The sequence below is a fragment of the Oncorhynchus kisutch genome, linkage group LG25 (genome assembly GCF_002021735.2).
Source record: "Oncorhynchus kisutch isolate 150728-3 linkage group LG25, Okis_V2, whole genome shotgun sequence".
Lineage (NCBI taxonomy): Eukaryota > Metazoa > Chordata > Actinopteri > Salmoniformes > Salmonidae > Oncorhynchus > Oncorhynchus kisutch.
In genome coordinates, this window is record NC_034198.2 from 972,896 (window position 1) to 998,451 (window position 25,556).

Sequence of the window (25,556 nt, forward strand, 5' to 3'; positions counted from 1 at the left end):
CCCAGATCTGTGCCTTGACACACCATGTCTCAATGCTCTACGTGCCATTGCTTAGACCTCATGGCTTGGTTTTTACTCTGACATGCACTTTCAACCTTATATTGACCTGTGTGTGCCTTTCCAAATCATGTTCAATCAATTGAATTTACTACAGGTGGACTCCAATCAAGTTGTAGAGACATCTCAAGGATGATCAATAGAAACAGGACGGACCTGGGCTCAATTTAGAGTCTCATAGCAAAAGGTCTGAATACTTATGTAAATAAGGTATTTCTGTTTTTGTTATTTATAAATTAGCAATTAGCAATTAGCATTTCTTAAAACCTGTTTTTGGTTTGTCATTATGGGGTATTGTGTATAGATTGAGGATTTTGTTTTATTTGATCCATTTTAGAATAAGTCTGTAACGTAACAAAATGGGGAAAAGTTCCAGGGGTCTGAATACTTTCTGAATGCACTGTATGGAGAGTGTTTGAACATTGGCAAACATCTATTCAACATCCATTAATACAGTTCAAGTCCCTAAAAATATAATTCAACTTGGCAAGAGTCTATTGTCCTGCTTAATAGCCCATTATGGGTGGATGGCTTCGTTTATATTCCAATATATTGAATTAATGTATTAATTACCGTCCTTTACCCTTCTCATTCTCGGAGTAGAAATGTTGTTTGCGGAGTTCACAACCTACTACACTTGTGAAAAACAAGTGTTTGAAAACATGTTTTCAAATCCCTCCAGCTCACATTGTAAAGTGGTGGGTGACTCGCTGACAGACTGTAGCTCGCACTTGAGTGGTGAATGGGAGGCGCGCTTCAATTACCAGTTGAGAAATACAATTGTGCTAATTCTTCTATAGACCGACTAGCATGACGGTCAAATGTATTTACACACATAAATTGTTTTATTTTTGTATGATTAAGTATTATGTTGATTATAATAAATTGACATTATTTGTTGTTGTATTTGCCATTGTGTCTGGATGGCCAGACACAAATTCGTGCTGATCACAAATGAGCTATCATGAGGGTTTCGGCTGGCTATTGTCCAATTTAATAGCTCATCAATGCATGAACTGTGACCAATGTCCATCACTACTGTAAACCGAAAACGTTATTCTCAAAAGAAAAACACAGCATCTACAGTGGTAGAAATATATACAGTATTTTTTACTGATTCAAGATGCATATATTTATTAGGCTACTGTGCAGTGTGACAAAAACCAACAGGACAATGAGATGAGTCTGCATATACTGTATGCCTTAGATAAGGGAGAGCAGGCTAAGCCCAGACTTTCTCAGCGAACTCAAGTACTCATTAACCCTATCTTTAATGCTTTTTCGGGTTGCATCAGTCATGGACAGAAACTTCTGAAACACTCAAAGGTTCACCGGTAAGACAAATTTGCCTCGGGGTACATCCTAGTTGTTATTCTGTGTACACTCATGGTAAGGAATGGAAATGTCAGGGTGAACAGATGACCTGACGGACCCCCCACGATTGTTGCCTCCGCCTGTCGGAGGGGGAGTTCCAGAGCTCATAGGCGTACCTGACACATGTTAGAAGAGATTCATTTGAATAGAGGCACTGCAGATAGTGCTGATGACTGGTCCGTCCATGCATGAACGAGGGAGTTTATTGTCCTGCTAATAGCCTATCATGGTGGGATGGCTTCTTTTGTATTCCAAAGTATTGAATGAATGTATTAATTATAGTAATTTACCATTCTCATTTTCATAGTGGCATCGTTGTTTGCAGAGTTTACAATCTGCTACACTTGTGAAAAACATTTGTCATTGTATCTGATTGGCCAGATACAAATGAGCTTTGATGACCAATTAACTGTTATGAGGGTTTTGGCTGGCTATTGTCCATCAATGTGCGAACTGTGACCAAAGTCCATCACTACCGTAAACTGAACTGTATTCTAAAAATAAAGCATCTACAGTGGGTAGAAATATATTATAGAATTATTATTTTTTTACTTTTAAAGTTTCAAAATTCATATGTTTACTAGGCTAGTGTGCCGTGTGACAAAAACCAACAGGTTCCTTAAATAAGAGAGAGCAGGCCATGTCCAGACTTTCTCTGTCTTTAATGCTTTTTCAGGTTGCATCGCTCATAGATAGAAACTTCTGAGACATAGCATTCATGATGAACACTAGGATGTTCACTGGTAAGCCAAATTTGTCCCTGGATCCATCCCAGTTGGTATTCTGTGTCCACTCGTTGTGAGCCGTTCATCAAGTTTTAGTGTCAGAAGAGGAAGAGGAATGGAAATGTCAGGGTGAACAGACGACCTGACGAACCCGCCACAATTGTTGCCTCTGCCTGTCGGCGGTGGAGTTCCAGAGCTCATAGGTGTACCTGACACGGATTGTGACTCTATCATCTGAGCTGGGGGGAAGTGCAGCTAAAATGTAGTTGAGATGTAGTTGAAATAAACATCTGCATTTTGAAAGAGTCTTTTATCATTATTTTATCAACAAAAACATAAAGATGTTGATGAACAAATCCTGTAAATGCGTCTTTCTTTTGGAAATATATAAATCATGACCTATTATAAGGTTGATGTGATTATTATGTGGCTTATAATACATTTACATATTTGTAAGTTGTTGTTGCATTTTTCGTTTTTAGGGCAAAGCAGGTCTGTGATATTGATAGTCTTGTATCAGATGAACTGTTGTGTCCTCTGATAATTGGCCCATGACCTCCAGTGTTCTTCGATATATATCATCCATTAATTCAAGCACTTGATTTACATTAAACAAAACAACAAAGGGAGCCTTGAGTAATTAAACAATAAATGAACTGCAACATGTGAGTCTCGTGTTCATAATGTATTTCACAACCTCTGCGGGCATTTGGAGTTGCCTTTACTGTACAGGGTTGAGCAAAATATTAGGATTACTCTTTATTTATTTAGGCTACATTATTCCACAGACTAATTGTAGCCTAACCAATATCCTAACGGAGTTTCAGTGAAAAGAAAACAACCTGACATTCACATTAAGGGTGGAGGGCTTCTTTTGTATTCCAATTTATTGTCTGGCTGCTAAACCATTTCCACCTGTCCCACAGTGTTGTAGCGTTCTTACAGTACAGCACACTTCCACTCCATGCTCCACCAGATGCTTCTTTCTATTGTTGTTATCTATTCAGGAACATTCCACAAGTGTAATGAACACGATGGGAGACAGAGAGCTGGTTTCAAGCACAGGGCGCAGCAGGTGTTTATTGTAAAGGACCACAGGAGGAGGCAGGTAGCTGGGTCCAGGGGCAGGCAGAAGGTCATACACAGGGTGTCCAAAAACCGTCATCCCGGAGATCAGGCAATAGGTTGATAACAGGAAATCCGATAAAGTACAGGCAGGGAATAGGCAAAAGGCATCGTTAGTGAGGCAGGCCAAAACTATCATACACGGGAGGATTAAATAATGGGGAAACCAGAGCTCCGACTAGAAGTGTGTCACAAAACACACAATACCTCACAATGATGGTGTGCAAAGAACTGAACTAAATAGTGTGTGATAATGACATACAGGTGTGTGAACAGGTGATCAGAATTCAGGTGATTGGGATCTAGAGAGTGAGCTGTGTTGAGGGGATCTGTGTGTTTGAGAGTGTGAGTTGGAAGCAGACGTTACAACAAATCAATCAAATAGCTCAGGTCTTGAAAATATGTCTGTGAAGTATAGTACAGAATATTTATTGAAGAAAACTAAATATTTGTTATATTGTCAGTCTGTATAATGGGTTATGTAAAAAGATTGTACATTTTTCTACTAGTTGTCTACTGTGAAATGTGTTTTTCCAATGTATGCACTGTATATAGGTAATTTTTTTTCTATTTTCTGAATATGAGAGAGAGTGATTCGATTGTTGTCATTATGCCGGTCCCAAAAGAAACAGCAGTATGGCTATTTAATCAACTCTCTTCCATTGTGCACTACAGGGTTTCCCAAACTCGGTCCTTCATTTTACAGTACGTTCTTTTAAAATCTGATAGACAAGATCAGAGATGTACTGTATTTAACAAATCAAAATGTAGCAGTCGCGTACACAGTTTAGCAGATGTTACAGCAGGTGCAAATTGCTTGTGTGTCTAGCTCCTACAGTGCAGTAATACAAAATATCAACACAATACAATACCAATGCAAATAATCCAGGAAGTCTAAAACAAGGAAGAAATGCATCCCCAGTACACATTTATCCAGAAGGAAGTTGCTGGGGTATTCTTGTTGGGAGGGGGGGGGGTTCAAACTAATTTACTAAAATTGCATTTGCCCATACAGAACTGTAATACATGCCATTTACTTAGCAGACATTTTTATCCAAAGTGCCAACCATCCACACATTTTGGTATGTGACCCCAGTGGCAATCAAACCCACAACTCTGGTGTTGCTAGTGCCATGCTCTTATGATCTAAACCATGTACAGGAACACTACAAAACACAAGTACAATACCGTAAACTACAATACACAATTAGAATCAGAGAAGAGCAGTATTTCTGTTACATGTATATATTGTGTCATTTTGTATTACACTAGGCTGAACTACACTCCAATGTATTTTGTAACAAGATACTTTCGAGAGCTTTAATACTTTTCTATACCATTTTTTTTATAGCAGTTCACAATTCTGTGGCCCCCTTTCACCCTGCATTGGTATCAGAAGTCTGATGGCACTATAGTGTGATAAGACTATCTGCTAAATGAACTAAATATAATTGTACACTGAATGTACAAAACATTAATAAAATAATAGGGCGGCACCCAATTGGCCCAGCGTCGTCCAGGTTAGGCTGGGGTAAGCCGTCATTGTAAATAAGAATTTGTTCTTAACTGACTTGCCCAGTGAAATAAAGGTTCAATAAAAATGTGCACCACCATAACCTTCATCATCCACATTCAGCAAGGTACCCAAAAAGCTGTGACAGCGCAGCCAGGGTGAATGGGGCAGCAGGATAACAGTGGAGTCAAAGCTAAATGTGGAGATGGGGTGGTGGTAATAACTTTTCCTATGGGTGTTGGGTATATTGCTGGGGGGCCCTAGGGCCACTTGCACGCAGGTCAAGTAAGGGAAAATGGCCTTGCCTGCCTGCCAAATACTATCAATAGAAATTGCATGCCCCAAATTAGCTGTCATATAAAGCAATCATAGCAATAGAGTACAGTAAAACAAACATGTAAGTTCAAAAAAATAAATAATCATATGTTGGGCTTATACACATTTGAACTGAATGGCTCATTATGGGCTAACCTTTCTGTGCGATGCGCATGCCATGACGTTTGGTCTCTTCTCTAGCGCACTCGCAGTTAACACAAGTAATTGAACACAGCTGAATAACATAAAGGATATTTTCTCCAAACGATTTCCAAGGAAGTCGGCACATGTGGATATTCTGTGTTGAGCAGTTAACAAAGAAGCAGGCTCCCCTATAAGTCTTAATTTAGTTATTCATACAACTTCAGTTGTGATAAAACATATAGCCAAACATTTGTGATGTTTAATATTTTTAATTAATTAATTGTATGGCTGCATGATGCGACTCTAATGATGGTTTGAAAAACGTTGCATGAAAAGCTCTGATTTGTTTCTTGCGCAGGCTGCACACACTTCGTCAGTCTCTCACTCACAATTTGACCAGCACTTGATAATATTCACACCAGGGCTTTAATTTCCTGGCGGCATCCCACTTGTGTGGCCATAATGCCCTCTAAAACATGTATGCCTTTTGTGGCCGTTGTGCCTTTGGGCTGAACATAATAATTATAATTCCCTTCCCTAAGCTGCCATGCTCCGAAGTACCTCTAACTCACATGGCTCTCTCAGATACATCAATTCTATTGGCCAATGCCCATTACGTGATCGGGTCCTTTTCAGAGGTAAGAAGTAGGCTACAATTGAAGACAGACACATCGGGGAAGCAATCATGTCCATCTTATAAGAATCCGAGGCGCATATTGAAGATATTAGAAGAACTGTCCACATTTAGCCTACTTATCGTCAGCCAACAATATGATTAGGCCTAACAAAGAGCAACATCACTAGCCTATGTCAATTTACTATCACCCATAGGCCAAAAATGTACCTATTGTATTGGTCAACTTGTCCTTCTGTGCAACTGTAACGGCTTTCTTCTGTGGACGAAGGAGAGGACCAAAACGCAGCGTGCTTAGTGTTCATCATGTTTAATAAAGACGATAAACATGAACACTACAAAATACAAAACAACAAATGTGACCAAACCGAAACAGTTCTGTCTGGTGCAGACACACGAAGACAGAAGACAACCACCCACAAAACCCAACACAAAACAGGCTACCTAAATATGGTTCCCAATCAGAGACAATGACTAACACCTGCCTCTGATTGAGAACCATATCAGGCCAAACATAGAAACGGGAAAACTAGACATACAACATAGAATGCCCACTCAGCTCACGTCCTGACCAACACTAAAACAAAGAAAACACAAAAGAACTATGGTCAGAACGTGACAGCAACAAATAAATATTCCAAACATACAGTACCAGTCAAGAGTTTGGACACACCTACACACTCCAGGGTTTTTATTTATTTTTACTATGTTCTACATTGTAGAATAATAGTAAAGACATCAAAACTATGAAAAGGATGCTTTGTTGCGAAATAGGAAGCCGATTCTAGATGTAATTTTGGATTGGAGATGCTTAATGTCAGTCTAACCAGACACCTAGGTATTTGTAGTTGTCCACATATACTAAGTCAGAACTGTCCAGAGTGGTGATGCTAGAAGGGCAGGCGGGTGCGGGCAGCGATCGGTTGAAGAGCATGCTTTTAGTTTTACTTGCATTTAAGAACAGTTGGAGGCCACGGAAGGAGAGTTGTATGGCATTGAAGCTTGTCTGGAGGTTAGTTAACACAGTGTCCAAAGAAGGGCCAGATGTATGCATAATGGCGTCGTCTGCGTAGATGTGGATCAGAAAACCGCCCGCAGCAAGAGCGACATCATTGATATATACAGAGAAAAGAGTCGGCCCAATAATTGAACCCTGTGGCACCCCCATAGAGACTGCCAGAGGTCCGGACAACAGGCCCTCCGATTTGACACACTGAACTCTATCTGAGAAGTAGTTGGTGAACCAGGCAAGGCAGTCATTTGAGAGACAAAGGCTATTGAGTCTGCCGATAAGAATAGTATTGAGATTGATGGCCAGCAGGGGTCTCCATTCCCTCCAGGAACGACGAATTGTCATGTCCGAACTCACTCAACTTCATAAGCGCACATCAGTCACGTCATTTAAGATATGAACTTCAATACATGTAATGATCTTGGTCTATAGATGCTGTACACAAGGACATTGGTTTAGTCTCTGAGGAGATGTTTGTTGGAAAATGTTGGAGAATGTACACCATTTTCAAAATGGCAGTTGATCCATCATGGTGACGTCATCAGTCCTAGAGGTACATTTGTTCCTTGGCTAGAGAGGAACCTGCGTTCCAAATTCCTACTCGGTCAAACGAGTAGGCGGGGCTGACCTTTTGAAGTCAAATGCTGTTTATAGGGCCACCATTTGGCCAAGTTGCACCATGTATTACCAGATGTATTAGCCCACCAACTTACACCATCCCACCAAGTGTGGTCTCTGTAGGTCTTACCATTTAAGAGCTAAACGTTCCAAAAATAATAATAATAATCCCTACAATAACAATAGGGTTCCAGCACCTTCGAGGAATTAAACCCCTAATCATAATCCCAGCAATTATTCCAGCGTTGTGTCTTGGCCTGCTAATAATGAACTCCCCCAAATAAAAAGGGTTTCACCAGCTCCGCTGCTTGAACCCCTGATAATAATCATTTGGTGGGTGCTTGTATTATTCCAGCGTTGTGTCTTGGCCTGCTAATAATGAACTCCCCCAAATAAAAAGGGTTTCACCAGCTCCGCTGCTTGAACCCCTGATAATAATCATTTGGTGGGTGCTTGTATTATTCCAGCGTTGTGTCTTGGCCTGCTAATAATGAACTCCCCCAAATAAAAAGGGTTTCACCAGCTCCGCTGCTTGAACCCCTGATAATAATCATTTGGTGGGTGCTTGTATTTGTCCTATTTCACACATGTACAAGTGTATATTATACAAGTGTAAATTGGAAATTAGTTTTTTGCATATACCAACTCCCCCTGAGACACCCTCATTGATTTTGAGAGTCAATCAGTATTTTGCAAGTGAGTAGTTTGCATGCTCCATGACGTTAGTGTTACAAGCTTACAACCAGCTGTGGCCTAGCCTAGCTGTCTGTCTGCATTTTGTCCACCTCTGTCATGTTTCCGAGGGGATCATTTCGAAGTGGCCAAAAAAATACACAAACCTGTCTGGGTTTGGGATTAAATATGTGTCCAAATAAAATACCAAATATTTCCTTTCTTATATCTGCTAAATATACAACAGATGCCTCAAACCTTATTTCTTATGATTTATTTTATTGCTGTATTTGTATTGCCATTTATGAATGTGTTAGTCAATGTGTTAGTCAATGTGTTAGTCAATGTGTTAGTCAATGTGTTAGTCAATGTGTTAGTCAATGTGTTAGTCAATGTGTTAGTCAATGTGTTAGTCAATGCGTTAGTCAATGTGTTAGTCAATGTGTTAGTCAATGTGTTAGTCAATGTGTTAGTCAATGTGTTAGTCAATGTGTTAGTCAATGCGTTAGTCAATGTGTTAGTCAATGTGTTAGTCAATGCGTTAGTCAATGTGTTAGTCAATGCGTTAGTCAATGCGTTAGTCAATGCGTTAGTCAATGCGTTAGTCAATGCGTTAGTCAATGCGTTAGTCAATGCGTTAGTCAATGCGTTAGTCAATGCGTTAGTCAATGCGTTAGTCAATGCGTTAGTCAATGCGTTAGTCAATGCGTTAGTCAATGCGTTAGTCAATGTGTTAGTCAATGTGTTAGTCAATGTGTTAGTCAATGCGTTAGTCAATGCGTTAGTCAATGCGTTAGTCAATGCGTTAGTCAATGTGTTAGTCAATGCGTTAGTCAATGCGTTAGTCAATGCGTTAGTCAATGCGTTAGTCAATGTGTTAGTCAATGTGTTAGTCAATGTGTTAGTCAATGTGTTAGTCAATGTGTTAGTCAATGTGTTTCTATGGGCTATAGTAGTGAAGGCCCATTTATGAATGTGTTAGTCAATGTGTTAGTCAATGTGTTTCTATGGGCTATAGTAGTGAAGGCCCATTTATGAATGTGTTAGTCAATGTGTTAGTCAATGTGTTAGTCAATGTGTTAGTCAATGTGTTTCTATGGGCTATAGTAGTGAAGGCCCATTTATGAATGTGTTAGTCAATGTGTTTCTATGGGCTATAGTAGTGAAGGCCCAAGAGAGAGATGGAAAGAAATTAATCTAAGGCAGACATCGGGAGTTTGAAGTCACCAAGTACGAAGAGCGATGAGCCAAACGTCAGGAAATTAGTTTATCAAGGTGTCAAGCTCCTTTAGGAACTCTCCAAGGGCTCCTGGTGGGCAGTAGGAAAGGGGTGCGGCTCTGTTGCATCCCGCAGTGTGTGTGACGTTTGGTGTGGCCTTCTTCTATGTTTTAATTTGTACACTTAGCTTACAAACAATCTGCCATCTGTCAATGATGGATTTACAGTGGTATGGTGTTGGACTGATCTTGTTGATCGTGTACATACCCTCTACAAATGGACTAAATTATGAGAACGCTGCTGGCAGCGGAATTCAATACAGCAGAGCTCCTACTACAATGCAACTCAAACACGAACGCGATGGATATCCCAATGGCCCATCTCCGATTGTCTGATTACAAACCAAAATGCAAACGTGTAAAACGCAGGGGAATCAGATAAAGACTTTAAAAATTTAAGAACAAACTTCCCTTACTCACCACCTTGCTGATCAATGCCCAGTTACTGAGGGGAAAAGTGGATGAGCTGTCAGCGAATCTGCGCTTCCTACACAGATAACGGGAGGCCTGTTTGCTGGCATTTACTGAGACTTGGCTGGATGACAGAGTCCCGGACAGAGAATTGGAGCCGGCCGACTTCACTCTGGTCAGAGCAGACCGTGATCTGACAGTCACAAGGAAACTTCATGGCGGGGGCGTTTGCCTGCTTGTCAGGGACCAGTGGTGTAAATCGATCCTGGTAAGAGAGAGACTCTGTACCCCCGACATTGAACTGCTGTCTGTGTCATTGCGACCTTACTATCTGCCCCGTGAGTTCCCTCAATTGTTTGTTACCGTTGTGTACATTCAACCTAAAGCTAATATAACAAAGGCATCAGAGATGATTTATAATCTGTCACAGAAACTGGAATCCATCTCCCCCGACGCACCCAATGTATTTTAGGGGATTTTAACAACTGTACTTCGCACAAAGTCCTGCACACATACCACCAGTATGTGAAATGTCACACTAGGAAAAATAGGACTCTTGATTTGTGCTATGGGACAATACCAAAGGCGTTCTCTGCCACCACCAGACCTCCCCTGAGGACATCAGACCACAATGTGGTCTAACTCCGGCCAACCTACTGTCGGCTCTTGGAGAGGGAGAAACCCTGTAACTTGTTTGTTTCATGGGTTTCTTCTTGCTGGCTTGTGATGTCTGGAGCCTGTATTGTTATGTGTCCTCCTCACTGCTTGCCTAGATTAGACTTGCAGATTGACTCGCCACCACGCTGTTTGGAGCTGGAAAAGATCAAATGAGCACATTTGTGGTAGAGTGCCTCCTAGAATGGTTGTGTACTCTTCCTAACCTGCTGATTACAGCAAGTGCTTCAACCTCTGTGTTTATGCTTCACACAAATCCCACCATCCCCCTCTCTGCTGTCCTCCGTAGTTTTGAGCTTTCTCCATTGATAATGAATAGTGATAATTCTCCAGGGAGGCCTTCTGGGAATTTGGGCCATTTGGGCTCCAGCAGACCGCTGACTCCTGTTCTGGGCTGCACTTCAGACCTCCCAGAGAAGAACGACTGCTCAATTCATCTACAGGAGAGCAACCACCCCACACGACCCGACCCAGCCTACCACGCATCTCCCGCTGTCACAGAGCGAGAGAGGGATCTTTCTCATGGCTACCCATGTATTTCCATGGAAATATAACGTTTATTTGGAAAGTAATAAATATATAGATATTTTTAAAAGCATCCATGATTTGCATAAATGTAATATACTAACTATTACTCTTGTTAAAAATATTAAATGGTATTACATTTGGTGAAGAGCATATTATTACTTGTTTAGGACTCGAAACTCAAGTTAAGGGCTTGAGACTTGACTTGATACTTGACGGTCTTGACTTGAGACTTGACTTGGACTTGCCTGTCTTGACTTGGGACTTGACTTGGGACGACTTGAGTGCTAAGACTTGAGACTTACTTGAGGTGTGACAATGACTTGGTCACACCTCTGCCATTCTTACTCTCCTCAACATGGTCTACAGACATCGAGAGGGTGCCAAATCCCATGTCAGGGTATTGTTTGTTGACTTTTCTTCTGCCTTCAACACAATACAGCCTTACATTCTGGCACAGAGACGCATTCAGGACTTTTCCTTAGATGGGGGGCTGGTTTTGTGGCTGTTGGACTTCCTGAGCCAACGATCGCAGCGGATCAAAGTAGGTCCCAACGTGTCGGACATACGCAACACCAACACAGGCTCTCCTCAGAGATGTGTTGTGACCCCACTCCTGTACGTCTTGTACACTAATAGTTGTACTAGTTCCCATCCTGACAGACACCTCATTAAGTTCGCTGATGACACTGCCTTGATCAGCCTGTTGCATGATGACGAGGAACATCATGGCCCGGTCCTAGATGACTTTGTAGAGTGGTGTTACGAATCACACTTGGTCCTCAATACCAACAAGACGAAAGAGATGTATGTGCATAGACTTCAAGAAGCGTACAACACCTACCTCTGCAACATCTACCAGAGGTCAGAATATAGAAATTGTAGAGGAATATAAATATCTGGGTGTCCTTTTGGACAATAAGCTTCAGTGCAGTAAATGTACAGATCTACAAAAAGAGCCAACAGAGACTGTACTTTCTAAAACAGTTGGGTTCTTTTAATATAGACTACTATACTGACTCTGTTTTACAAATCCTTTTAATATAGACTGTACTATACTGACTCTGTTTTACAAATCCTTTTTTGAGAGTATTTTATCTTTTTGTATTGTTTGTTGGTTTGGCAATGCCACTGTCAGCCAGAGAAACATGCTGAGAAGGATTATTACCACAGCAAGCAAGGTACTTGTAGTCAAACAGACAGGCTTGGATGAGATCTTTAAGGTCAGGGCCCTCCATAAGGCTCACAAAATCATTTTAGACCCAAGCCACCCCCTGTACCTGGACTTTGAACTACTCCCCTCTGGGCGCAGGTATAGGGCACCCCTCAGCAGGAACTGGTGATTGTCCACAGAACTGGACAATCATTTGTGCCAGGTGTGATATCCCTCCTATATAGCTCGGGTCTTTTTTTGGCTAGTCTTTTTTTATCGGTATGTAACTGTTATGAAAGTTGTATTGTCAATTTGTTTTATTTAAACGCCACTTTAAACGTGTACATGACACTGCAACAAAATGTCTCCAAGGGGACAATAAAGTCAGTAAAGTAGGTAACAATAATGTTAATCTTAAGTGGAGAAGTGACAGTGACAGCATGGAATTCAAATGAGGAGATGGACAGGTGAGAGAGGGAGAAATGAGTAGACGTACCACCTCCGCGACGACTAGATGCTCTCAGACTATGATGTAGTCAGCTGAGGAAAAAGCAGCTGGAGCAGCAGTGTTCTCTGGGGTGATCCATGTCTCAGTCAGGGCCAACAGTCAAGGGACTGAAGGGCAGCATAGTCTGAGATGAACTAGGCATTCTTGATAGATCTTATCTAACCTCTAATTAGATTATTTATTTCTTTCGGGACATGAATACCAAGCATGTCCACTTCACCATCATTGGTAAACTACACGGTAATGCAAAATATATAAGTTTAAATTATATTTACCATAATGTGTTTGTAAACTTACCATTAAAAAGTACCGTGGTGAGTGAGTGTCCATATAGCTGTACCATGTTATTTGTACTGCTACTGAGTAAACCTTCAATTGTTCTCCCCTATTCCACCTGCTAAAACCTCCCCCCATCCCATGTTGGGTTGTCTTCCCAGTGACTGGCAGACCACCCCTGTCCACCTGTATCCTAGGGCCTTTGAGAGATTGGGACCCATCCTTTAAAAATAACACACAGTGCCATCTACACAACAGAAGCATATCAACTGCCAAAGAATTTCCAACGTTGATTGTATTGTATACGGTAAAAAAAAACTATTTTTGGTGTTGTTGCATATATTAATTTATTTACACAATTAACAAATAATATGCGTAATGTTGTAATGTTGGCAGTTCATATGAAGGAATGTTACCTATAACCAGGAATGGCATTACAAAAATTACATTTTTGGCCAGCAATTATTATTTTTGCAAACAATTATTGTGGTTCATCCTGTATTGTCCCTAACATCATTACCCCATAGTAACAGATGTGGGATACACACACACACACACACACACACACACACACACACACACACACACACACCAGCTCAGATGTTCAACAGTTGTTCCATCCTGAGCCTAACTCAACAGAAGACTTGATGTGCAAATGAATACAGTTGTAGCTGTTTGAGAAGGCATGCAAAATTGAGCAAGAATGGGGAGATTTCATTAACCAATGTCAAGTCCTAGCTGATGGCGCTTAGATACACCCCCCTACCCGGAGACACAGACACACTGGTCCCCCGTTGTGACTATTTTCCCAAGCATCTCTGTGCAGTCAGACCTTGTGATTATTTTGTGCCACCAGGGCCAACCAGCTTCATAAGATAGTCATCTGGAATTCATTTCAATTTACAGGTGTGCCTTGTTAAAAGTTCATTTGTGGAATTCATTTTCTTCTTCATGCGTTTGAGCCAATCAGTTGTGTTGTGAAAAGGTAGGGGTGGTATACAGAAGATGGTCTTTTACCAAATATGGATAAGTCTATATTATGGCAAGAACAGCTCAAATAAGCAAAGAGAAACAAGAGTTCATCATTACTTTAAGACATGAAGGTCAGTCAATCCAGAAAATGTCAAGAAGTTTGAAAGTGCAGTTGCAAAAACTATCAAGCACTATGATGAAACTGGCTCTCATAAGGACCGCCACAGGAAAGGAAGACCCAGAGTTACCTCTGCTGAAGAGGATTACTTCATTAGTTACCAGCCTTAGAAATTGCAGCCCAAATAAATGCTTCACAGAGTTCAAGTAACAGACATCTCAACATCAACTGTTCAGAGAATTCGTGAATCAGGCCATTGTTTTTCAATAGGTCAATGACCCAACACACCTCCAGGATGTGTAAGGGCTATTTTACCAAGAAGGAGAGTGATGGAGTGCTGCATCAGATGACCTGGCCTCCATAATCAACTGACCTCAACCCAATTGATATGGTTTGGGATGAGTTGGACTGCAGAATGAAGGAAAAGCATCCAACAGGTGTTCAGCATATGTCAGAACTTCTTCAGGACTGTTGGAAGAGCATTCCAGGTGAAGCTGGTTAAGAAAATGCCAAGAGTGTGCAAAGCTGTCAAAGGCAAAGGGTGGCTACTTTGAAAAAACTAAAATAGAAAGAATGTTTTGGTTACTACATGTTCCATATGTGTTACTTATATGTTGGATGTCTTCACTATTATTCTACAATATAGAAATATTAAATTAAAAAAATAAAACACTATATTACAGAGCCTTCGGAAAGTATTCAGGCCCCATTACTTTTTCCACATTTTGTTACATTACAGCCTTATTCAATAATGTATTAAATCGTTTATCCCCCTAACCACTCTACACACAATATGAGGCAGGTTGACATTTTTGCTAATTTATTAAAAAGAAACTGAATTGTTTTTTTTACATAAGTGTTCACACCCTTTACTTAGTACTTTGCTGAAGCACCTTTGGCAGCGAAGACAGAATCAAGTCTTCTTGGGAATGACGCTACAAGCTTGGCACACCTCTATTTGAGGAATTACTCCCATTCTTCTCTGCAGATCCACTCAAACTCTGTCAGGTTAGATGGGGAGCGTTGCTGCACAGCTATTTTCAGGTCTCTCCAGAGATGTTCGATCGGGTTCAAGTCCGGCCTCCACTCCTGCGTTGTCCTGTTGGAAGGTGAACCTTCGTCGCAGTCTGAGGTCCTGAGAGCAGGTTTTCATCAAGGATCCATCTGTACTTTGCTCCGTTCACCTTTGCCTTGATCCTGACTAGTCTCCCAATCCCTGCAGCTGAAAAACATCATACTTCACTGTAGGGATGGTGCCAGGTTTCCTCCAGATGTTACACTTGGCATTCAGGCTAGAGTTCAATCTTGGTTTCATCAGACCAGATTATCTTGCGCCACATGGTCTGAGAGTCTTTAGGTACCTTTTGGCAAACTCCAAGCAGGCTGTCATGTGCCTTTTACTGATGAGTGGCTTCCGTCTGGCCATTCTATCATAAATGCCTGATTGGTGGAGTGTTGCAGAGATGGTTGTCCTTCTGGAAGTTTCTCCATCTCCACAGAGGAACTCTAGAGCTTTGTCAGAATGACCATCAGGTCTTGGTCACCTCCCTGACCAAGGCCCTTCTCCCCCTATTACTTAGTTTGGCCTGGCGGCCAGCTCTAGGAAGAGTTTTGGTGGTTCCAAACTTCTTCCATTTAAGAATGATGGAGGCCACTGTGTTGTTGGAAGATCTCCAATGCAGCAGATATTGTTTGGTACAATTCCCCAGATCGGTGCCTCGACACAATCCTGTCTCGGAGCCCTACAGACAATTCCTTCAACCTCATTTCTTTGTTTTTGCCCTAAACATGCACTATCAACTGTGTTACCTTATATAGACAGGTGTTTGCCTTTCCAAATCATGTCCAATCAATTGAATTTACCACAGGTGGACTCCAATCAAGTTGTAGAAACATCTCAAAGTTGATCAATGGAAAGATGATGCACCTGAGCTCAATTTCGAGTCTCATAGCAAAGGGTCAGATTTATTTTTTTGTATAAATTTGCAAACATTTCTAAAAATCTAAAAACCTGTTTTCGCTTGGTTATTATGGGTTACTGATGAGTAAAAACATTTATTTAATTACATTTTAGAATAAGGCTGTAACGTTACAAAATGTCGAAAAAGTCAAGGGGTCAGAATACTTTCCGAGGGCACTGTATAATCTATCTATATTTCACTGAACCAATACTTTTCCCATACAAGACGACAGCCCTCCAATGTCAAGTCCACTATACCTTTAACAACAATCCGGAGTGTCAGAGAGCCCTCTGGGTGTTTGTAAATTGAGTATTGTCAGATTGTCCATTCCTTAATTCAGATCGTTTTGCTCTCGGAGCGTTCATAGCGCACACTGGATGCTCTGGTCGAGGATTAGGATTGATCCGAGCGTTCTGAACTCACAACGGCTGTCAAGCCCCCAAACCTACTGGCTAACGTTGGCTTGCTTGCTAGCTACTTCCAGACACAATCGAAGGAACACCTCACACTCTGACCATTTTACTCGCAGTAACAGAGCTGGTTAGGCTATTTTCATGTTATCCAGAGTTGGTTGGTGACTAACTGTGCTGCTGGCAACAACTGAATTACTATTTTTTTTTGCCGATGTTTAGTGGCACCGGCCTTATTCAATGGGTGCTGAGCCTTAGTAAATTTGTCAGTTTCAGAGAATGCTCTGAAATCGGAGTAGATAGCCAGAGTGAATTTACGAACGCACCCCACGTGTGTCCTGAGGGAATACATAATCCCAAGGACCTTGTTAGTCATTGATGTCAGCAAAGAAAAGAACAACACAGAAACGGCTCATCAAATATGGTTTATTACTTTGCCCTTGTTACATTGCATAATAAAAGAACAGTTTGAAAAAAGCGCTGCCCTTGGAAAGTATAAAAACACACGCCGGACAGCTGGGACAGAGAAATCAGAATCCCCGTTTACACCTGATACTAATACGCGTCCTTTGTCCTGATCTTGTCCACTTTCCAATTGTGCCCAAAATGTTTTCAGGTGTAGACGATCCGATATTCCTGACCACCTCTGGAGGTAGGCCTCATAAAATGCATTATGAGTGCTGGTAACACTAACGCTAAACCCTCACTTTAGATTAGGGACAAACTAATGATTACTAAATGGTTTATAAAGGACCTATACTAAACACCTTATCTTATGAATCATTAATACATCAGTTAAAATATAAAAGTTTATAAATGTGTGAATAACTAGGTTACTAACATTTACAAATGTGGGCGTAATGATTAAGTGTGATCAAACTTTTTGTAAATGCCTTATGACAAAACCAACAGGGCAAAATTGGTTGAAATGTAATTGTAACCATTTTTACCAGCTCTGAAGTATTATTTAAGTAAGCAAGTTGGCTGGCACAAATCCAAGCCAGTCAGCAGACACAGTGTTGTTGTGGACATAAAAGTCTATGAAAGGTTTTCTAGAGGTATTACAGAGTGCTTATGGATGTATTATGTAAACCTTATTTAGAGCCCACATGTTTTCCCCCATCCATAAACACACAGTGAAGAGGAAGACGATACATGCACTTTGGTGCTGTAAAATAAAGACAGGGAATACTGGGAAACCATACACTCCCTCATGTGACATATAATAGTGACCCAATTCCATTTCGACCCCAAGTCTAGTTCCCCTAATGCCTACCTAAGCAGTGTTCAATGATCTAAAATGAATGGACAGTGATCTTATGGAGTTACACAGTTGATATAAGGAAGTCAAGTCAAATTACATGAATTCAGTAGGCACTAATTTATGGATTTCACATGATAGGCAGGGGCACAGCCATTGGTGGGCCTGGGAGGGCATAGGCCCACCCACTTCAGAGCCAGGCCCAGCCAATCAGAATGAGTTTTTATCTACAAAAAAAAGGCTTTATTTCAGACAGGAATAACCCTCAGTATCATCAGCTTTCTGGGTGGCTGGTCTCAGACGATCCCACAGGTGAAGAAGCCGGATGTGGTCCTGGGCTGACATGGTTACTACACATGGTCTGCGGTTGCGATACCAGTTGGATGTTTTGCCAAATTCTCATTTTTTTTTGTTGGAGGTGGCTTATGGTAGACAAATTAATGCTCTGGCAACAGCTCTGGCGGACATTCCTGTAGTCAGCATGCCAATTGCCTGTTCCCTCAATCTGTGGCATAGAGTTGTGTTACAAAACTGCACATTTTAGAGTGTCCCCAGCACAAGGTGCACCTATGTGATGATCATGCTGTTTAATCAGCTTCTTGATATGCCACACCTGTCAGGTGGATGGATTTTCTTGGCAAATGAGAAATGCTCACTAACAGGGATGTAAACACATTTGTGCACAACATTTGAGAGAAATAAGCTTTTTCTGCATATGGAACATTTCTGGGATCTTTTATTTCAACACTTTACGTGTGTGTGTGAGATATATATATATATATATAAAAATTCAGTATAAGAAAACCTCTACATGCATTCGAGAATGTCAAACCTTCCATGTTTGATGGGTGCATTAAATTGTGCTCAGGATCAAACAAACTGATATCTCGGTATTATGACACATTTCAGTCCGTCTATCCACCCTCCACAGATCCTACTAACGCAAAGTGGGAGGAAGCGCTGGACACCGATATACCTGTTGCAGACAGGGAGGTTACCTTAGAATACATAAATACCCATTCAATTTGAGGGCTCCCGAGTGGCGCAGCGGTCTAAGGCACTGCATCTGAGTGCTAGAGGCTTCACTATAGACCCTGGTCTATAGTGGTTGTATCACAACCGGCCGTGATTGGGAGTCCCATAGGACGGCGCACAATTGGCCAGCATCGTCTGGGTTAGGGTTTGGCCGTCATTGTAAATAAGAATTTGTTCTTAACTGACTTGCCTAGTTCAATAATATAAAACATTTACTCCAGGCATTGTTTGATAAAAAGTTTAAAGTCCTTAAATTGTATTTCTTTATTTTACCAGGTATGTTGACTGAGAACACATTCTCATTTACAGCAACGAATTAGGGAATAGTTACAGAGGAGAGGAGGGAGATGAATGAGCCAATTATACAGTACACTTATCTAAGACAAAGTTACATAGGATTTAGGGGAAGGAAGCAGGTAGAGTGGGCTTATCCTTTTGGGGGGTATTTTTTTCTAACTTCTTTGTCTGTTGATTGAATTATGTCCGGGTTTGACCTTTTCTTCCCCTTTCCATGCTATTTTTGATATATCTACTTTGTTTAAACATGTCAATCAACTTCTGTGATAAATGATTTGTTACTGTTATCGTTTGTGTTCAAAAGGAGCTATCAAAATGATTTCTACATTTGTAAACTTGAATCTTCATTTAAAAATGAAACAGATTTGAAACACAAAGCCCCAACGAGAGGGAAGGGCTAGAGGCTTGTTAAGTTAGAAGGCATGAGCCAGCGTCACGGTAACCGAGCCGTTTCTGGGTGTAGAGCCTATCTGGAGAGGTTGCGTGAAGGAGGCGGCTTTCATCATACAAGCCCCGCCTCCTGCCAGACAGCAGTAAACCCAAACACTCAGGGTGAGGGAGGGGCTGGACTCTGTCGCCTTGAGAACCGTTGGAAGTATGGCAGGGATGGAAAGGGGCTGGGAAAGATTTTGGATGTCCCCGGTCACCACCTGGTTCCCTACCAACCACTCGTTACCTGTACAACACAGGAAATAGTTAGGCAATATCCTATTTAATGGCACACATACAGTCAACTCATCATAGAATAATATAATATAGCGGATATCAAGCACACATTTCACTTTATCAAGACATTATCTTAACATAAATGGTAGTATTGCTTGCTGTTTGGGGTTTTAGGCTGGCTTTCTGTACAGCACTTTGAGATATCAGCTGATCTAAGGGCTATATAAATACATTTGATTTGATTTAGAGAGAGACTGAGAACAGGAGTGTTTGAATCTAAGGGCATGTCTGGAAAGAGGGAACAAAGCAAGAGAAAAGATGCAGCTACATCAGTCAGCATGTCAATTTGTACTTCAACATATAGTGTGAGAGAGTGTGTGTCTGCTGCCTGGGACAATCTGGCACAATTTCTAAAATATCCTTCACTCCTGTTTAACCATTTTAAAAAGATCGGTGTCGCCAGCCAGTGGGTTAGGTGGAGCTATTGAGAAGGCACGGCAAAAAGGGCCTAGGGATTGGGATGGCACTACGACCCCCGATGTAAGGTTCATTTCATATCCAGGGTTGCTTTGACCTTGAATGGGGGAGTGGAAACTATAATGCCCTTCAAACCACAGCAATTTAACTGGAACACTCACTGGAGCCCATTACAGAACATTAAATTGAAAGGGAATGTTTTAGTAACTTTTTCCAGCTTGAGGCATGAATGGGAACAGCTTCACAGTCACGTGAACAACATTGTGCCCTACTGAACATTACACTGGTGTAATTTTCATTACCTTCTGCTGACAGGGTCCAAAAGCTGGGTGCGTCTTCAGTGAGCTTGGTGCCCTCTGGTAGCGATAGCACCAGCTCCAAGTTGACAGTCTGTCCTGGTGACACTGCCAGTGGTGGCATCTTCACCCTAGAAGCAGATTTGGGGAGCTTGGGGACTTTACAAGGTCCAGAGGACTTAGTTGGTGCAGAGTCTACCGCGTCCTCCAATGAAATGGGGAACTACAAGAGGGGGAGAGAAGAGAAACACTTTTCTTGGTGTTTCTAAAAGAGAAGCTGTATTAAAAAAAGAGTCAAAGGAAAAGCAAGCCCCATAACATCTATGGCTTTCCACTTGTTCCCTCTTAAAAAAAAGGTTTTGAGCAGAGGTCCAGTAATTTCAAACCAAAATGTTTTTGGCAAACTGTACATTTTTAATATGAAAGCTTCCGAACAGATAGATACATGTTTATTCACACACACACGCACAATCATGCTCTTTCTGTCACACACACCCCTCACCAGTGACACAGTCTTGGTGTCCAGGTCCAAGACTTTGAGGTGGTGGTTGTTGGTGTCAGCTACATACAGCACCCTGCCCCCCTCCCCGACACACAGGCCACCAGGCTCATTGAAGCTGGACTCAGTCAACCCTGGCCCTAACACGTCACCTGCTTCCCCTGTCCCAGCCACAACCAGACACTGCCTGGTTTTTGGGTCCACCACTTTGATCTGAAACAAACAAACACAGCAAGGTTAAGAGGGATTCGATTTGTGAGTACTCTATACAACCAGACCAAACATACATGCACTCTGCCCTGAAGGCCTACTGTCTTTTCAAGAAGCAATCTCCAATCTCACAGCAGAGAATATGAAGGCTTTACATATGTATTGTCTATTGGCTGTTTCAGAGAAAACATCCAATGACACCCCACAAGCTCTTCCTCTTGATGACTTTGTCACTGATGTGAAACTACACTGTATTTTAGGACATGTGAACATTACCACGTCTGAAAAACGGACCTTGTGGTTGTAGGAATCCGCCACATAGAGGAGGCCTTGGTCAGGAGCCCAGGCCACACCGAGAGGGTGCTGGAGCTTTGCGTCCACTCCTTTCCCGTCCACGTCCCCAAACGCAAACAGGTTCTGTCCCCAAAAAACACCACATGAAAAACATGAGTGACGTTACATGTTTCAACTCATTTCAATGCCACTAGTCATCCATCCATCTAGGGCAGGGTTGTCAAACATGTGGCCCAGTTGGAGGGATTCCAATCCGGGCAACAGATTGTTTGGGATATTTTGTTTTGAAACTGTGTAGGAAGAATAATAGACCTACATCCATACAGCTTGACTGTCCAGCTCACTTAATAAATGACTCAAATGAAAGTTTTCCAAACTATGGAGAGAGGGAATGTTGACACTGAAAATTAGCAACCTCATTGAAGAGGTTGCCCCTGGGGCAGAATTAGTTTGGCACCCCTGTTCTAGGGCCAATTTCGAGTCAGCAGCCATGCCATTTTTCAGAGTATTAGGAATCTGAACTGAGTCAACTATTTGTTAAATGAAGCCTTCTGATTGGCCAGAGTATAAAGATTGACTTGATGATGAAGCAGTGCATTGATTGTATTTCAGAAATTGTACTACATTAAGCCTTTCCTCGACAAATCATCTGAAGTTTCTAAAGACAGATTATATGTATAAAATGAATGAAAACAATGCTCTGCTTGAGGGAGGTTAGTGTAGGTGTGTATTCATTATTAACATCAGGTAAAACATTTTGCAACGGTTTGCTAATGAAAATGAGTGTTTCTTAAAAAGGTCCAATGCAGATGTTTTTATCTCAATATCAAATCCTTTCTGGGCAACAATTAGGTACCTGACTGTGATTGTTTACAATTAAAATTGTCAAAAAGAAATAAAAAAATGGCTTCTTAGCTAAGGGCAATTTCACTAGCAAGAAATTGACTAGGATTGTTTGGGGAGGCGAAAACCGAAAATGAACTGTTATTGGCAGAGAGGTGGAACTCGTTCTTATTGGTCTATTAACTAATTTACCACATGGTGATGTCACCATGGAATGCCAAAAGTCCATCCCACCAAAACAGGTTGAAATTTCAGGCAGTCTTTTCTGAAATATTCTACAAAATGTTATGCTGTTTTCAAATGAAACACAATACCTTGCTCTTGTTAAAGAGAGACCCAACCCGTTGCTGGCAGCAGTGCGATAAGGGACAGAGAGAAAAATGATTGCAGTTAATGTGCAGCCATTGTCAATGGTAGAGGATGTCGGCTTCAATACCCTAATGGCATATCTAGAACCAGAATACAAGATGCCATGTCGAAAAACCGTGACGGCCATGGAGAAATTGTACAATGATCGTTCTGCATGTACAAAGCGCGAGCCATACGTGGCTTCAACAAAAGATTGTTGGACGTCTATGAACAACACTGCAACGAGCCATCACATTGATGAGAAGTGGGACATGACGTCCCATGTACTGACAAATGAGAACTTGGAGGAGAGACAACAGAGAACAGCATTAATACCATCGTTGCTTAGTGGGTGGGGAACAGCAGTAAGGTGAGTGCCTTCTGGTAGGTAGCCAGGACTGAGGTAGATTGAAATGCATTGCCCCCTAGAGGTCATACGGATGACCATCTGTTAATTAATTTAATTTAGATGTAATTTTTTTTAAACATTTCAAATTTTAAGAAAATGTTTACATGTATCATATCCCTAGCACAAGTACTAAGCGTCCGTTGGGCTAAGCAGAAATGGACACAAAGGAAATCCACTCATTTGTGCCCTGGCCTAAACATCCTCACCGGACACAAAATTGGTAGTTAGCTAAATGGAGCTTGCAGAGGATATTTTCAATGGGTGTATTACAAAACGTGAGTCGTTTTTTTTGCCTGCGACAGCTAACGTTACAAGCTTTCAACCACTTACTGGTTGTAACTATAAATTAGCCTAGCTATCTACAGTTGAAGTCAGAAGTTTACATACACTTGGGTTGGAGTCATTAAAACTAGTTTTTCAACCTCTCCATAAATGTATTCTACCAAACTATAGTTTTGGCAAGTCGGTTAGGACATTTCTTTGTGCATGACACAAGTAATTTTTCCAACAATTGTTTACGGACAGATTATTCCACTTATAATTATCACAATTATAAGTGATTATCACAATTCCAGTGGGTCAGAAGTTTACTAAGTTGAACATAATGTACATACACTAAGTTGACTGTGCCTTAAAACAGCTTGGAAAATTCCAGAAAATTATGTCATGGCTTTAGAAGCTTCTGATAGGCTAATTGACATCATTGGAGTCAATTGGAGGTGAACCTGTGGATGTATTTTAAGGCCTACCTTCAAACTCAGTGCCTCTTTGCTTGACATCATGGGAAAATCAATAGAAATCAGCCAAGACCTCAGAAAACAAATTGTAGACCTCCATAAGTCTGGTTCATCCTTGGGGGAATTTTCCAAAACGCCTGAAGGTACCACATTCATCTGTACAAACAAAAGTACGCAAGTATAAACACCATGGGACCACGCAGCTGGCATACCACTTAGGAAGGAGACGCGTTCTGTGTCCTAGAGATGAACGTACTTTGGTGCGAAAAGTGCAAATCAATCCCAGAACAGCAGCAAAAGGACCTTGTGGAGATGCTGGAGGAAACAGGTACAAAAGTATCTATATCCACAGTAAAATTAGTCTTATATCAACATAACCTGAAAGGGCACACAGCAAGGAAGAAGCCACTGCTCCAAAACCGCCATAAAAAAAAGCCAGACAACTGTTTGCAACTGTACATGGGGACAAAGATCGTACTTTTTGGAGAAATGTCCTCTGGCCTGATGAAACAAAAATAGAACTGTTTGGCCATAATGACCATCGTTATGTTTGGAGGAAAAAGGGTGATGCTTGCAAGCCAAAGAACACCATCCCAACCGTGAAGCACAGGGGTGCTTTGCTGCAGGAGGGACTGGTGTACTTCACAAAATAGATGGCATCATGAGGGAGGGAAATGATGAGACGTCTTGTGGATATATTGAAGCAACATCAGTCAGGAAGTTAAAGCTTGGTCGCAAATAGGTCTGCCAAATGGACAATGACCATAAGCATACTTCCAAAGTTGTGGCAAAATGGCTTAAGGACAACAAAGTCAAGGTATTGGAGTGGCCATCACAAAGTCCTGACCTCAATCCCATTGAAAATTTGTGGTCAGAAATGAAAAAGCGTGTGCGAGCAATGAGGCCTACAAACCTGATTCAGTTACACCAGCTGTCAGGAGGAATGGGCCAAAATTCACCCAACTGATTGTGGGAAGCTTGTGGAAGGCTACCCGAAACGTTTGACCCAAGTTAAACAATTTAAAAGGCAATACACACAAATTAGTATTTGGTAGCATGTACATTTCTGACCCACTGGGAATGTGATGCAAGAAATAAAAAGCTGAAATAAATCACTCTACAATTATTCTGACGTTTCACATTCTTAAAATAAAGTGGTGATTCTAACTGAACTAAGACAGGGAATTTTTACTAGGATTAAACGTCAGGAATTGAGAAAAATTTAGTTTAAATGTAGTTGGCTAAGGTGTATGTAAACTTCCGACTTCAACTGTACATCCGCATTGTGTACATCTGTCATGTTTCCGAGATGTTTTTTAAAGAGCACAATTCCCAAACTCGTGATTTGTTGGGACTGTTGTCTGCCTGAAGAGCACCCTCACCGGAATTGTTTTTCTCCCCTTTCAAAGGGGCCAAGAGAAATCCATGTGTTCCCCAGACTTAGTACTGTTGCCCTAGGTCTGGTATTTCCAAGACTACACTATAGCCCAGTGGTTCTCAACTCTAGTCCTCGAGTACCCACAAAAGCACACATTTTTGCTGTGGTTTTAATAAACAGAAATAGCTTATTTACATAAGTATTCCGACCATTTGCGATAAGACTCAAAATTGAGTTCATGTGCATCCTGTTTCCAGTGATCATGCTTGAAATATTTATACAGGTTGATTGGATTTACCTGTGGTATGTCGAGGCACAGATCTGGGGAAG

The 25,556-nt window shown here is 41.3% G+C and overlaps 1 protein-coding gene across 1 annotated transcript in view; it reads right to left on the reverse strand.

Annotated features, from left to right (window-relative positions):
- Positions 1-16,886: 16,886 nt before the first annotated feature.
- nhlrc2 (NHL repeat containing 2) overlaps positions 16,887-25,556 on the reverse strand; it is a 45,127-nt gene continuing 36,457 nt past the window's right edge. Inside the window, exons 9-12 of the mRNA XM_020460405.2 lie at positions 21,512-21,634; positions 21,011-21,220; positions 20,515-20,731; positions 16,887-19,745 (exon numbers count right to left, since the gene is read on the reverse strand). Of these exons, the coding sequence (XP_020315994.1) occupies positions 19,483-19,745; positions 20,515-20,731; positions 21,011-21,220; positions 21,512-21,634 (813 nt within the window). The 3' untranslated portion in view covers positions 16,887-19,482. The remainder of the gene's footprint in view (positions 19,746-20,514; positions 20,732-21,010; positions 21,221-21,511; positions 21,635-25,556) is intronic.